The sequence below is a fragment of the Elephantulus edwardii genome, unplaced genomic scaffold (genome assembly GCF_000299155.1).
Source record: "Elephantulus edwardii isolate Elephantulus edwardi_28Jun2011 unplaced genomic scaffold, EleEdw1.0 scaffold00310, whole genome shotgun sequence".
NCBI lineage: Eukaryota > Metazoa > Chordata > Mammalia > Macroscelidea > Macroscelididae > Elephantulus > Elephantulus edwardii.
Window position 1 is genome coordinate 472,835 of NW_006400060.1, and position 15,538 is coordinate 488,372.

The 15,538-nt window shown below is 41.1% G+C and overlaps 1 protein-coding gene across 1 annotated transcript in view; it reads left to right on the forward strand.

The window, feature by feature from the left end:
- The window catches only part of SRPX2 (sushi-repeat containing protein, X-linked 2), a 78,734-nt gene that overhangs the window by 25,215 nt on the left and 37,981 nt on the right, over positions 1-15,538 (forward strand). Inside the window, exons 3-6 of the mRNA XM_006901138.1 lie at positions 7,669-7,860; positions 11,710-11,886; positions 12,187-12,313; positions 12,478-12,599. Of these exons, the coding sequence (XP_006901200.1) occupies positions 7,669-7,860; positions 11,710-11,886; positions 12,187-12,313; positions 12,478-12,599 (618 nt within the window). The remainder of the gene's footprint in view (positions 1-7,668; positions 7,861-11,709; positions 11,887-12,186; positions 12,314-12,477; positions 12,600-15,538) is intronic.

Sequence of the window (15,538 nt, forward strand, 5' to 3'; positions counted from 1 at the left end):
TGCAGTATACATTATTGAACCCATCTTACTCAGTCTCTCCCCAACCCCAAGGACAGTCCCATTCTACAACAGTGGCATCATGTAATACTTGTCCTCTTGTGACTGAAAGAACCAAATCTTAGTGTTGTTGATGGTTTCAATTGTTTCTCTGTTTTCTGTTTCATTTCTTTCTGCCCTAATTATTATAATTTTAGGTTTTTTAGAGGGTGTCAGGATTTCTTGCTGTTCTTTCTCAATTTCTTGGAGATGTTGGGTTAGAAAATCAATGGTCATTTTTTCCTACCTTTTGATGTATTTGCATATTGTTATTATTGACCTCTGAAACAGCTTTGGCTGTTTCCCAGAGGTTTAGGTAAGTTGTGTTTTCATTTCATTGTCATTTGTTTCAAGAAACATTTTAATTTGTTATTTCTTCTAGTAACCACTCATGTTCAAACAAAGTGTTGTTCAACTTCCTAATGTATGGGGTTTTCTCCTTTAACCTCTTATTACTAATTTATAATTTTGTAGCATTGTGATCTGAGAATATGCTCTCTATGATTTCTATGTTTTTTTAATTCATTGATTCTTGCCTTGTGGCCCAAGATGTGATCTATCCTGCAAAACGTTCCATGCACATTGGAGAAGAAGGCATAAAAAAAAAGAAGAAGGCATAATGTGCTTTATTTGGATGTATTAGCATGGTTCAAAATTGGGAAGGGTGTACGCCAGGGATGTGTCCAATCTCCATACCTTTCCAACCTGTATGCAGAGCAGATTATCCAAGAGGCTTGGCTCTATGAGGAGAAGTGTGGCGTTAGGATTGGTGGAAGATCTATTAACAATCTGCGTTATGCAGATGACACAATCCTGCTCACTGAAACTGAGGAGGACCTCATGCACTTACTGCAGAGGGTCAAGGACTGCAGCCTTCAGTATGGACTGAGACTCAATGTCAAGAAGACAAAGATTCTCACCACTGGACCAATCGGTAGCATCAGGATGGATGGCGAAGAGATTGAGATTGTTCACAGCTTCAGTTTGCTCGGCTCCACGGTCAACACTCTTGGCACCAGCACCCAGAAAATAACAAAAACGTATTGCGATGAGAAAGTCTGCGGTTAGGGACCTCTCTAAAGTACTCAAGAGCAATGATGTCTCTCTGGAGACTAAGGTGCACCTAATACAGGCCATAGTCTTTGCAATCACTTGTTATGCATCAGAGAGTTGGCCAATGACTAGGGAGGATAGAAGGAGAATTGACGCCTTTGAGCTGTGGTGCTGGAGAAGAGCATTGAATGTACTATGGACTGCCAAGAAAACAAACAGATTCATTCTAGAGAGGGTTAAGCCAGGCTACTCCTTGGAGGCAAGGATTCTGGGGCTTCGTCTGACATACTTTGGACATGTTGTAAGGAGAGACAGGTCCTTGGAGAGGGACATCATGCTTTGCAGGGTGGAGGGACAGCACAGGAGGGGAAGACCCCCTATGAGGTGGATTGATTCAGGGTAATCGGAATGGGTGTGTCAGAGGCAATGCAATTGGCGCAAGATAGAGCAGGGTTTAGGGCTGTTGTACATAGGGTCGCTATGAGTCACAAACGACTAGACGGCACACAACAACAACAACAACATTAGCTTATAAATATCTACAAGATAAAGTTGGTTTATTGTGTGGTTTAATTCTTCAGCATCTCTGTTGAGTTTCTTTCTGGTAGTTCTATCTTTTCTTGAAAGTGATGTATTGAAATCTCCAACTACTATAGTAGTGTTGTCTACTTCCTTTTTCAATTTGTTAATGTTTGTTTTATATATTTTGCAGGTCCATCATTTGGTGAATAGATAATTTTTATTGTTATGTCCTCTTTTTCTATTAACCCTTTAAGCATTATGTAGTGACTGTCCTTGTCCTTTGTGATGGTTTTTGCATTGAAATTTATTTTATCAGAGATTAATATCACTACTCCTGCCTTTTTCTGGTTGCCATTTGCTTGGTATATTTTTCCCACCCTTTTATTTTTAGTCTTTATCTTCACTTTTCAAGTGTGTCTCTTGTAGACTGCATTTTGATGAATTTTGGGTTTTTAGCCAATCTATTAGTCTTTTTCTCTTCGATGGTGCATTTAAACCGTTTGCATTCAATGTAATTATTGAGAGGCAGAGTTTTATTCCTATCATTGTGCTGAGTTCTCTTTGGAGTTGTTGCTAGTTATTTTGGTCCATCCTGCTTTCTGTGTTACCTCTGAGAGAAGGATGTCTCTCAGTGTTTCCTGCAATACTGGTCATGTTTTTACAAACTTTCTTAGGTTCTGTTTTTCTGGGAATATCTTGATCTCTCCTACAATTTAATGGACAATTTCGCTGGGTATAATATTCTTGGTTGACAGTTGTGGTCTTTGAGTGTTGGATATTATGCCATTCCACTGTCTTCTTGCTCACATGGTTTCTGCTGAGAAATCAGCATCTAATCTGATCTGCTCTCCCTTATAGGTTACTCTTTCTTTCTCCCTCGCTGCTTTCAGAATTCTCTCCTTATCTTTGGTTCTGGCAAATGTGACTATGATATGCCTTGGTGTTTTTCTTTTGGGGTCTAGTCTATATCATGTTCTCTCTGCTTCTTGAATATATATTCTCTCATTCTTAATTATGCCTGGGAAGTTTTCTTTTAGTAAATCTCCCACAAGTTTTTTGGTGCCTTTAGTTGCTTCTTCCTGTTCTGGGATTCCTATGAAGTGCATATTATTATTCTTGATGGTGTCCCACATTATTCTTAGGTTTTCTTCTTTTTCCTTCCTTTTTGAGTCTTCTTTTTGTTTTAGCAGATTCTATCTGCTAGAACAAAATTGTCTAGTGACAATTATATCTTCAGTTTCACTAATTCTGTGTTCCTTCAACTATGTTCATATGTCCCTCTATCATGTTGTGGTTTCTTGTTTTTCCAGAGCTTCTAATGCCCCATTTGTTTTATCTGCATTGTTTTGGATTTTTTTTTAAGATCTTCCTGGTTTTTGCTTGCAGTGTCCTGTAATTCTTCAAGTTTGTCTTTCACCCATTGAAAATATTCAATCATTGTTCTTTTAAATTCTCTGTCAGAAAATTCCATCAGACTTTCTGGCTTCAGCAAATCTATTGGTATCGTCAGTTTTTTGGGGGTAACATCTTGCTTTCTTCTTGTGTAGCTTGTGAGGTGGTCTGTTTCCTTCTTGATGATGCTGTGGTAGGGTTTTTCATGCCTAAGGTGATGTTAGGTTCTTGATCTGAAATCACTGCTACAGATTAGGGTATATCAGTTATGTTTCTTGCATTCCTCTCTGGATTTCTGAACCAAAGCAAGTGTCCATTGAACCAAAGCAAGTGTCCATTCATAGCCTGTGAAAGTGGCCTATTCTGTTTAATAACTGTTACAGCTAAGTCAGGCCAAGGTGCTCCAGATTAAAGGCAGTTAGTTGACTGGCCCTGAGATTATGTGAGGGTAATGGGAAGGGAGGAACAGGCCAGGTATGCACCATCACAGGTGTATGCTGGGTGGTTGGGGAGGGGGGCAGCATGCACAAGCACAGGTTTATGCTGTATGGTTTGCACCTGGTGGGGCTAGCTGTCCAGGTGGGCACGTGGGAAGACCTCACTCAGTTTGCAACTGTCCCTCTCATGCCCAGCTGTGCTACCTGTCTGGGTAGGGATCTGCATTACCTGCGCAAAAAACTCACTCAGTTTGTAGATGTGCTGTTAGCGCTTGATGGGGCTACCTGCCCCTGTGGGGACTCACAGGGACCTCACTCAGATTGCAGCTGTACAGCTCACGCACATCAGGGCTGGCTTCCATGTAGTCACATGTGAGTACCTCAGTCAGATTGCAGATGTCCAGAGGCGGTGGGCCATTGCAGGGTCACGGCATGGTAGGTCACTCTGGGGTTGCAGCAGTGGCGGGGTCCTCCCTTCTTAATTTTAAGCCATGCACTGTTTCCCTGCTCTGTTGTGTGCTGAAGCTATTCAATAAAGACTTAACACATTTCCTGCCAGACATTTTCAGCATGTAGTATTTAGGCACATCCATAGTGTCAGTTTTACCTCAGTAAAGATTGGGTGTTTTGTGCTCTGATGACCTAGTGAGTATGGAGTTGTACTGCTAACCCAAAGGGGGTGACTCTATGGTAGTTTGGATCCATATTCGCTTCATAGGAGAAAGATGGGCAGTCTCCTCCCATACAATTTACTGCCTCTGAAAATCCACTGGAAGGTTGTCTACACATGGATACTGACTTGATGATACTCAACAACAGCAACAATTTTTCTCTGGGTATGCTATCAGGAGACACCAGCCCTTGGAAAAAGACATGATGCTTGGCAAAGTAGAAGGTCAGCAAAAGAGAACAAGCACCTCAACAAGATGGATTGACATAGTAACAGTAACAACGGTTTTGGGTATGGGAAAGATTATTAAAAGGGGGCAAATTTGTTAGTCATAGGGATGTGATAGATTATTGTTAACTCAATGGAACCTAATAGCAACTCTTACTGTCTGGGCATTTATCCTGAGCATATTTTCCTTTGCCATGCTTGTCTATTCTTCCCTTTCCAATCTGATATTTATTTGCATTGACATAAAATGTCAAGATTCAAAATGAGGAAGAAATAGAACAAGAGTATCTAATGAAGTCCTAGCCTCTCTTGTAAAGCCTTTGGTAAGTGATGGGTGTTGATGCCTTATAGCCAACACTCTGCAAGAGCAATACTTAAAAGATTTTCTATAATTTGGAGATGATGCCTCCAGATGGTCATCATGTGTCACTACCATAAGCTCAAAACTAATCTGAAGTTTTCTCAGTGTCATCTGTCATTCTCCAGTTGCCCTGAAATAGAGTCTCTAGCTCTTCTTCTTCTTCTTCTTCTTCTTCTTCTTCTTCTTCTTCTTCTTCTTCTTCTTCTTCTTCACTCCTGATGTGCTGTCTTTGGTCAAAATATTTTTTTAATTATCCTTCTGATGGCCTACTGGTAGGAATCTGTGCTGCAATCCCGAAAGCAAGCACTTTGAATCCACCAGCTGCTCTGCAGGAGAAGGATGGGCAGTCTCTCCTCCTGTGTGATTAATTGCCTCTGAAAATCCACAAGAGGATCAGCTATGAGTTGGCTCTGACTCAGTGATACACAACAACATCATAATCTCACTTGGGGCTTTAGCTTTTCCAACTCTAGATAACAAATCTGTGCTATTCTTGTGTATGCATGTATAGACAGGCAACCATCCTCTTATTCATATATGTCCCTTGAAAACCTAGAACCACTGAAGAATTGTTTATTTTATATAGCCAGTCAGGGGTTTGGTTGTTGGGGTTTTTTTTGTGCCTAGTTCTGAGCTAGCATCAAATTTTGATTCCTACGAAACTTTCTTTGATGTCACATCTTCTTCTTCTTATATCTTCCTATTATCTTTAAAAATGTATTTCTAATTTATAATAAATTTCACTCTATGTATGCACAGTTTCAAACATTTTTAATTGAGATTTTAATGAAAGTTTATAAAGAACTTGAATTTCCATGAATTCACTGTTGCACATTTTCCTCCCTGTCCCCCCTCTCCCCAGTTCACATATTTCTTTGAAAAAAGAGTTTTCATTGTTATATAGTCCCCCACCCCAGACCACTTTACTATGTAGCTCTTATTCTTGACTCTTGTTATGCCAATAATACCTAACCATGCCAAGAAGAAAAAGATTCTCACCACTGGACCAATTGGCAGCGTCAGGATGGATGGCGAAGAGATTGAGATTGTTCACAGCTTCAGTTTGCTCGGCTCCACAGTCAACACTCTTGGCACCAGCAGTCAGGAAATCAAAAAGCGTATCGCGATGGAAAAGTCTGCTGTTAGGGACCTCTCTAAAGTACTCAATCAAGAGCAATGGTGTCTCTCTGGAGACTAAGGTGTGCCTGATACAGGCCATGGTCTTTGCAATCACTTGTTATGCATCAGAGAGTTGGACAATGACTAGGGGGGACAGAAGGACAATTGATGCCTTTGAGCTGTGGTGCTGGAGAAGAGTATTGAATGTACCATGGACTGCCAAGAAAACAAACAGATTCATCCTGGAGAGGGTTAAACCAAGCAACTCCTTGGAGGCAAGGATTCTGGGGCTTCGTCTGACATACTTTGGGCATGTTGCCAGGAGGGATGGGTCTTTAGAGAGGGACATCATGCTTGGGAGGGTGGAGTAATGGCGCAGGAGGGGAAGACCCTCTATGAGATGGATTGATTCAGTGACTGGGGTAATCGGGATGGGTGTGTCAGAGGCAGTGCGGTTAGCACAGGATAGAGCAGGGTTTAGAGCTGTTGTGCATAGGGTCACTATGAGTCACAAACGACTCGACGACACATAACAACAACAACAACAACACAGTTATCTCCCTCCTCTGTTTCAATGCCATGTACATTATTTATCCCTTCTTTTCTTAGTTTCCCCCCAACCCACATGTCAGTCCTATTTTATAACAGTGGCATTATACAGCATTTGCCTTTTGGTGACTGAGATATTTCACTCAGCATAATGTCCTCCATGGTCACCCATTTTGTATAATATTTCATGTGTTCTTTGTTTTTCAGTGCTGCATAATATTCCATTGTGTGAATATACCACAACTTCTCTAGCCATTCATTTCTTGATGGGCACTTGGGTTGTGTCCAACTTCTTTGCTATTGTGAACAATGCAGCAATAATCATGAGCGTGCATATATCTGCTTGGGTGGAAGTTCTGGTTTCTTTAGGGTAAATTCCCAGTAGTGGAATTGCTGGGTCCAATGGTGTTTCTATTTCCAACTTTTTGAGAATGTGCTATACTGCCTTCCATAGTGGTTGCACCATTTTACACTCCACCAACAGTGAATAAGGGTTCCAGCTTCTCCACAACCTTGGCAACATTTGTTGTTTGCTGCTCTGTTAAATTTTGCTATTCTCGCTGGCGTGAGATGATATAGTTGTTTTGAGTTCCAAACATTTTTGACAAATGACAAGTCAGGTAATCCTACCATAGAACCCAAGGAAACAGTTCCATTACTTAAAAATTTGCAACCTTTGGGGTTGGCTATCCCTTACCCCGACAGTCTCACACAACCACTGATGTGCCCCTATATTTTTGTCTTTTCCAGAATGTCACATAAAAAGAATGCTACAATAGATAATCTTTGCCCCACTACCTCCACCTTTTGAATCTAGCTTCCTTCACTTCACAAAATACATTTGAGATGTATCTATGTGGAGTTTGTATCATTACTTCAAACCTTTGAGTGGACAACACACAGAATGTTTAACCATTCACCTAGTGAAAGACATTTGAGTTGTTTACAGCTTTTGGTGATTATAAATAGAGATACTTTAAACATTTGTGTAGAGGCTGTTGTATGAGCTCTGGTTTTCATTTCTATTGAGTAAATACCTAGAAGCATGATTGTAGAGTCATATGGTAAGTGTATTTCCCCCCTTACATCTGAATGCCCAGTTATCCAGCACCATGAGTTGAAAAGACTATCTTCCCTACATTTAATTGCTTTGCCACCTATGTCAATATTCAATTAGCCATATTTATAGAAATATATTTCTGGTATATTTTGCTCCATTGTTCTATGTGTCTGTCCTATCTCTAATACTACAGTGATTTGATTCCTTATACCACTAATTTATGTTTCTTCTATTGCTACAGTCCCCCGATGGTGTTATACATTAAATATCCAGGATGGAGAAGCCACATGCTACTCACCAAGGGGAGGAAATTATCACAGCAGCCTGGGAACTCGTTGTCAACTCACCTGTGACCAAGGTTTTCAATTGATTGGACAGAGGTCAGTGCAGTGCCTCCAAAATCGCCGTTGGTCGGGAACGGCCTACTGCAGGCGTAAGTATTATATGTCTTCATATGCTGATGCATATATGTGAGAAAAAGTTAGTCAGCCACCTTTTCTCTTCTCTCAGGTGTAAATTGATAATTTTTCCCAGGCTCCCCAAAGATCTCATTCTAACATTTTAATTCATTTTCTCTCTCTTTTACTGTACATGCAATATGGGCATTTAAATAGCAACAAGCCCATTTAACTTAAGAAATCCAAGATGCATGGAGGGAGCTAAAGCTTGGGCCTGAGAACTGATGTTGACCTGGACCTTCCTTTGGTAGTCTTAGGACCTGTGATTTCAGGTTCTTTCCATCTGGAATAAATTGCCGTGCTTATTGATCTATATCTTTAGAAAGTATTCTTAATTTTGTTTTGAAAGTCGTAAAGAATATCAAAGGCTGGAATGTGAGATTGTTAATACAAACACATTTTAAATCATGTCCTTCTTAAGATCCCAAATCCCCATCTCTTATTCAAACTAATCCCCTTTTATTGATGAAAACCATTTTACCACACCCATATACAGGGACCTGTACTGATCACCTTAGGAGCTTATTTGATTCTTAAATTACCTCCAAACTTCTCATAGATTTTCATGTGCCATCGAGTCAAAACTGACTCATAGCTGACTGACCCTTCAGAAGTTTTTCAGAGGCTATAACAGCATGGGAGGAGATTGCTCATATTTCTTCTGTGGAACACTGGTGGATTTGAGCCACTAGCCTTTAGGTTGGTAGCACAACTCGTTACCCACTAGGCCGCAAGAACTCTAACAGATTAACAGAATAGAAATAGGATTTTATCCATATGAATGCCATATAACTGAACATAGCTGTGCTGACCTTCAGAGAGAAATGGGATTGTTCAGGAAAGATGTGAGAAGTTCCATAGCCAGGAATAAAGGTGGCACCACATTTCTCTCTATAACTGCAATTATTTTTTCTTTTCCCACTTACTCATAGTCATTGAGTTTCCGAGGCTTTAAAAGCATAAGAGAAGATTGCTCATCTTTCTCCTTCAAAGTTACTGGTGGAATTGAACAGCTATAGAAGCTTGTCTTTTAAATTAGTGGTGCAATTCCCTATAGACTAGGCCACCAGAGCTCACTTTAGAACTTAGACCCCACAATTTCCAAAATGAATTTTAATTATAATTATAAAATAAAAATAATACGAGGCTATAAATTTAAAATAAATATCCAAATAAATTAAAAGAACAGAGGAGTACATATAAGTACATATGAACACTGAATTTAGTTTTGACCTTTTTCAAAGGAAACAAATAGTTAAACATGTTGAATACATTGTTCTGTCACATAATGTTGTTTGTTATTGTTATGTGCTGTCAAGATGCTTGTGACTCATACCCACCCTATGTACAACAGCTCTGAACCCTGCTCTATCTTGAGCCAACCTTATCATCTTGGACACACCTACCCCAGTCACTGAGTCAATCCATCTCATCAAGGGTCTTCCTGTCTTGTGCTGTCCCTCCACCCTCCCAACATTGATATCCCTCTCCAAGGACTGGTCCCTCCTTGCAACATGTTCAAAGTATGTCAGAAGAAGCTTCAGAATTCTTGTCTCCAAGGTGCAGCCTGGTTTCACCCTTGCTAGGACAAACCTGTTTGTTCTCTTAGCAGTCCATGGTATACTCAATACTCTTCTCCAACACCACATCTCAAAGGCATCATTTCCTCTTCTATCATCCCTACTCACTGTCCAGCTTTCTGATCCATAGCAAGTAATTGTGAAGATTATGGCCTGGATCAGGTGCACCTTAGTTTCCAGAATGACATTATTGCTCTTCAGCAGACTTTCAATAAAGGGGTCCTGCCCCGTTATATCAAGCAGTTTCACCGAGAGAAGGGACCAGGATTAAATGAAGACACAGAGAGGCTACCAGCTCATGGTGGATAGCAGAGTTTATTCCTGAGCTCCTGTGTTATATTCTTTTTGTAGTGAACAGAAAAACAACTCAGCCTCAAGTCCGACAATACATTTGTTTTGATATCCCTGCCACCTGCAAGCAAGGCTTCCAATTAGCAAGCAAAGCCATCAGAACAGAGTCTTTAGGGGGGGACAATACCATTCCGCACATCCCTGCTTGACCTTGGGGTTCAAGGAACGGTTAAACTTGCTTTTGCTCCTTTTCAAACATCTGCACATTTGAACCTGGCATAAAATGGCTACTTGCTTGAAATGGCTGCAGTATGGCTCACTTTTTAACATCCTACTTCCTTGAGTTGTTTTTTGTCAAACAGATACTATAGCCAAGATGGAGTTAGTCTTGCTGGTCTTTTGGTACAGGGCTAATCTTGCTTTACAAGTTAGCCAGGCCTCAACATTTCCCAATTAAATTTATCTTTTGATTTCCTGGCTGCTGGTGCCATGAGTTTTGATTGTGGATCCAAGCAAACCAAAGTTGTTAACAATCTCAATCTCTTCACAGTCTATCATGATGTTACATAATACTAAACAAACAAATTAATCTTAAGAAAACCTTTTTTCTTTAGTTTTAATTTCTAAAAGGTCATTTTTTAAAAATTAGTCTTTACCTAAGGGATATGGGAAATGTAATAGAAAATAATCTTCAAGTGTGGTTTGTTCAACAGTCAAAATGAACACAGTTACTAGTATTTTTATTGAAAACTCTCAAGAATTGAGCTTATGCAGAGGTAGAACTCAGACAACCTAGGGAAAATGTATAGCTTGCCCACTTCACTAGGTATGAGATAACTCAAATAAGACTTTGGCAAGCTCAGGCTCATATGGTGGCAGTCTCTGCTTTTGTCACATGTAGTATCTAAAGAACATGATGGCCCTTTAATGTAATACCACCAAACCTGGCCCTACAGGCCATGTATGATTTGTATTCTCACTTATGATAGAGGGTCAGTTTACTTCCAAGTGTGAGTGAGAAGTGCAGATGGCAGTATCAAAATAGTACACAAGAAAGGAGCTTTGGATTTGTGCAAGTGGAACTAACACTTAAACAAGAATAAAACAAACAGTTACTGAAACCCTAAATGAATCCAGAGGTTTGTATATATGTGGTCTCTTGTAATCCACACAACCATCCTATGAGGCAGCCACATGACACAGGTGAAAACACTGAGAATCAGGGAGAAGTCATTTGCTCTAAGCCACAGAGCCAGCAAGAGATGGAGCTGAGATGGAAACCAGGTCGGCTTTCGAAATCCATGGATTTGAACAAGTAATTTTCATTTTTGATCCCCCAACCACACCAACCAAGGGCACTATCATACTTTATAATATGAAGATAAAATGCAATTGGAAAAATAAGACAATATGCACAAAGATTTAAAGGCACTTTGGGTAGGAGATATATATATGGTTGAGGGTGCCATGGACTGCTAGGAAAACAAACAGATTCTTCTGGGAGAGGGTTAAACCAGGCTGCTCCTTGGAGGCAAGGATTCTGAGGCTTCGTCTGACATATGTTGGTCATGTTGTAAGGAGGGATCAGTCCTTGGAGAGGGACATCATGCTTGGAAGGGTGGAGGGCAGGAGCAGGAGGGAAAGGCCCTTGGGGAGATGGATTGATTTGGTGACTGGGGCAATCGGGATGAGTGTGTCGGAGACAGTGAGATTGGCACAGGACAGAGCTGTTGTACATAGGGTCTCTATGAGTCGCAAGCGACTCGACGGCACATAAAAACAACAACAACAACAACAACAACATCTATCTCTATCTCCTATATCTATGTCTATCTATAGCTATATCTATATTTTTTTGTTGTTTCTGATATGGCGCTCCCCATGCTAGGTTCCCAGACATCACCTCCAGATAGCCCCTCAGGCCACTGAGCTTGACATGTGATTCTCTCTTAGAAGTAAGATGCCACACATTGCCATTCATTGCTAGTGGCACCTACACCTGCACAAATGGAGTGCTTCTTGACTCCCGCTGTGACTACAGCTGTTCCAGTGGCTACTCCCTGGAAGGTGACCGAAGTCGCATCTGTATGGAAGATGGACAGTGGAGTGGAGGCGAGCCTGTATGTGTAGGTAAATGCTGAACTCTCCCAGTTGTCGTGCTGCCAAGAACCCTCCTAGTGTGATACCCACAGAGTATGTGTAACTTTCACTACAGAAGAGTCTTATACTCAATGAGGGTGGCTCATGGGGTATATGCTTAACAAAAGATTAATTTTTCATGGATCTAGGCTTCTAGCCTCAATTTCTTTGAGCACCTTGAAATGAAAGTGTGTTTTTTACCTACCCAATAATATATTATTGCTTCCATGGGTCCCCTTGAGGGAAGGCAGGGGAACTCAGGAGTTAGCATTTGATTTCTGACCTTGGCAGATATAGAGCCCCCCAAGATCCGTTGTCCCCACTCACGAGAGAAAATGGCAGAGCCAGAGAAGTTGACTGCCCGAGTATACTGGGATCCACCATTGGTGAAAGATTCTGCTGATGGTACCATCACAAGGTGAGAGCTCCAGGAATAAATGACCATATTCCCACAAGTTTCTCCCAGGTCCTCAGGCTGCCAACACTGAGCTACACAGGATGAAGCTACAGTGATGGTGTGTCCCAGAACTTAATCCAAAGTTTCGCCTTCCTTAGGGGTTCTTTTCACTCTGTCTCATACAGGATAACACTTCGGGGCCCTGAGCCTGGTTCTCATTTTCCTGAAGGATATCATGTGATTCGTTACACTGCCTATGACAGAGCTTACAATAGAGCCAGCTGCAAGTTCGTTGTGAAAGTACAAGGTCAGATAGAATTATTCTGTTAATATATGATTCATTATTCCTGATCTTTATACCATCCCCTTTCACATGCTCATTAACACACACTCTTCTCCATGCCTGAAATAATAGCCTAGTGATAAGATATTGCACTACAATCCCAAAAGTACACAGCTCAAATCCACCAGGAGGATGGGCAAATTCCTCCTGTGCAATTAACTGCCTCTGAAAACCTGCTGGAGGGTCAGCTGCAATTCAATTGTAAACAACAACAACATTTGTAGTAGATGATGAAAAAGAATTCAACAAAATAGTCTACATTACTTATGCACATACACATTTCAGAAACTCTTACTTACCAGTGTAGAACATTCCCATTCTCCCATATCTAGGTAAAAATCACAAAGATCTATATCTATTTCATTCCTTCATCTCCTAAGTCAGAGATAGATTGAAAATGCAATCAAGATGCATTCATGATAACGAGTGATTGGAATGCAAAAGTTGGGAATAGAGAGGAAGGATTGGTAGTTGGAAAACATGTACTTGCTGGCAGCAATGAAGCTAGAGATAGAATGACAGAATTTTGCACAATCAATGATTTTACTCATTGCAAATACATTTTCTAAGAAACATAAACACAGGCTATACACATGGATTTCACCTGATGATATGCACAGGAATCAGATTGATTACATCTGTGGAAAGAACCGCTAGAAAAGCTCAATATCAGCTGTGAAAACTAGGCCAGGTGCTGCTTGTGGAACAGACCACCAACTACTCCTATGCAAGTTCAAGCTGAACCTAAGGAAAATGGAATCAAATCCATGGGAACCAAAATATGACCTTGAGTCTATCCCACCTGAATTTCAAAACCATCTCAGGAACAAATTTGAGGTTCTGGACTTTAATGAGCAAAAACTGGATGGGTTATGGGAGGATATCAAGAATATCAACCAGGAAGAGTGCAAAAGATAATTATCAAGACAGAGGAGGAAGAAGAGACCAAAATGGATGTCAGAAGAGACTCTGAATATTTTACTAGAGTGCCAAGAAGCTGAAGCAAAGGGAAGAAATTAAGATATCAAGGAGCTGAACAGAAGATTTCAAAGAGCAGTGCAGGAAGACAAAGTAAAGTATTATAATGAAATGTGCAAAGAGCTGGAGTCAGAAAATCAAAGGGACTGAACTTGCTCAGCATTTCTTAGGCTGAAGGAACTGAAGAACAAATTCAAGCCTCAAGTTGCAATACTTAAGGATGCTTTGGGTAAATATTAAATGATCCAGGAATTATTAAAAGAAGATGGAGACCAACCAGAAGGCCCACACTGCCAGACCGACCAGAACGCTCACGCCACCAGACCAACCACTCTGCCATGGCACACTCGCCCCTCCAGACATCTGCAACCTGACTGAGGTACTCACGCATCACTACCTGGAAGCTAGCCCCAATGGGCACAAACTGTACAGCTGCAACCTGAGTGAGATCCCTGAGTTCCCACAGGGACAAGTAACCCCACCAGACACGAGCAGAACATCTGCAAACTGAGTGAGTTCCTTGTGTATGTACCCACACATCAGACATGGGCAGGTAGCCCGGCTGGACAAGAGGGGGAACAGTTGCAAACTGAGTGAGGTCATGGCATGTGCCCATCTGGAAGCCAGCTCCACTGGGCACCAGCAAGACATCTGTAATCTGAGTGAGGTCCCTGCGCATCCACACCCAGGAAGAAAACCCCCCCTGGCACAAATGAGACAGCTGCAAACTGAGTGAGGTATTCCCACATGCCCAACTGGACAGCTAGCCCCGCCTGCACAGCTTGCCCACCAGGCAAGAGCCATAAAGCTGTGGCTGAAGCCTGAGTGAGGTCCCTGCATGTAGCGTCTGAGAATATGCCCTCCTGGAATATGCCTGTGCTTGTGTCTACCCTGCCTGTTCCCCTCTACCCCCAAGCCTCACATCTTCTCATATCCAGTCAACTTACTGCCTTTAATCCAGAACATCTTGGTCTGACTTAGCTGTAACAATTATCCAACAGAACAGGCCATATTCACAAGCCACAAACAGACACTTGCTTTGGTTCAGGAATTCAGAGAGGAACACAGGCAACATAATTGCTAAACCCTCATCTGTAGCAATGATTTCAGATCAAGAGCCTATCATCACCTCAGACATGAAAAACCCTACGGCAACATCATCACGAAAGAAACAGGCCACCTCACAAGCTACACAAGCACAAATCAAGATGTCACCCTCAAAAAAGTGACACAATACCAATGGATTTCCTAAAGCCAGAAAGTTGGATGGAACTTTCTGACACATTATTATAAAAAAGCTCAATAATTGAATATTTTCAGTGGGTGAAAGGCAAACTTGATTACAGGAAACTGCAAGTAAAAACCAGGTGGAGCTTAAAAAAAAACCCAAAAAGCAAACAATCCAACCATAAAAAAACAATGCAGATAAAGCAAACAAGGCATTATAGGCTCTGGAAAAAGAAGAAATCATGATCCAAAATATGAGGTCCAATGCTTCAGATGCCGTCAACATGATAGAGGGTCATATGAACAGAGTTGAAGAGATGGAACACAGGATTAGTGAAATTCAAAATAGAATTGTCACCATTGATCTGCTAGAACAAAAAGCAGAATCAAAAAGGAAGGAAAAAGAAGAAAACCTAAGAATAATGTGGGACACCATCAAGAAAAATAATATGCACTTCATAAGAACCCCAGAACAGGAAGAAGCAACTAAAGGCACCAAAAACCTTGTGGGAGATTTACTGAAAGAAAACTTCCCAGGCATAATTAAGAATGAGAGAATATATATTCAAGAAGCAGAGAGAACATGATATAGACTAGACCCCAAAAGAAAAACACCAAGGCATATCACAGTCACATTTGCCAGAACCAAAGATAAGGAGAGAATTCTGAAAGCAGCGAGGGAGAAAGAAAGAGTAACC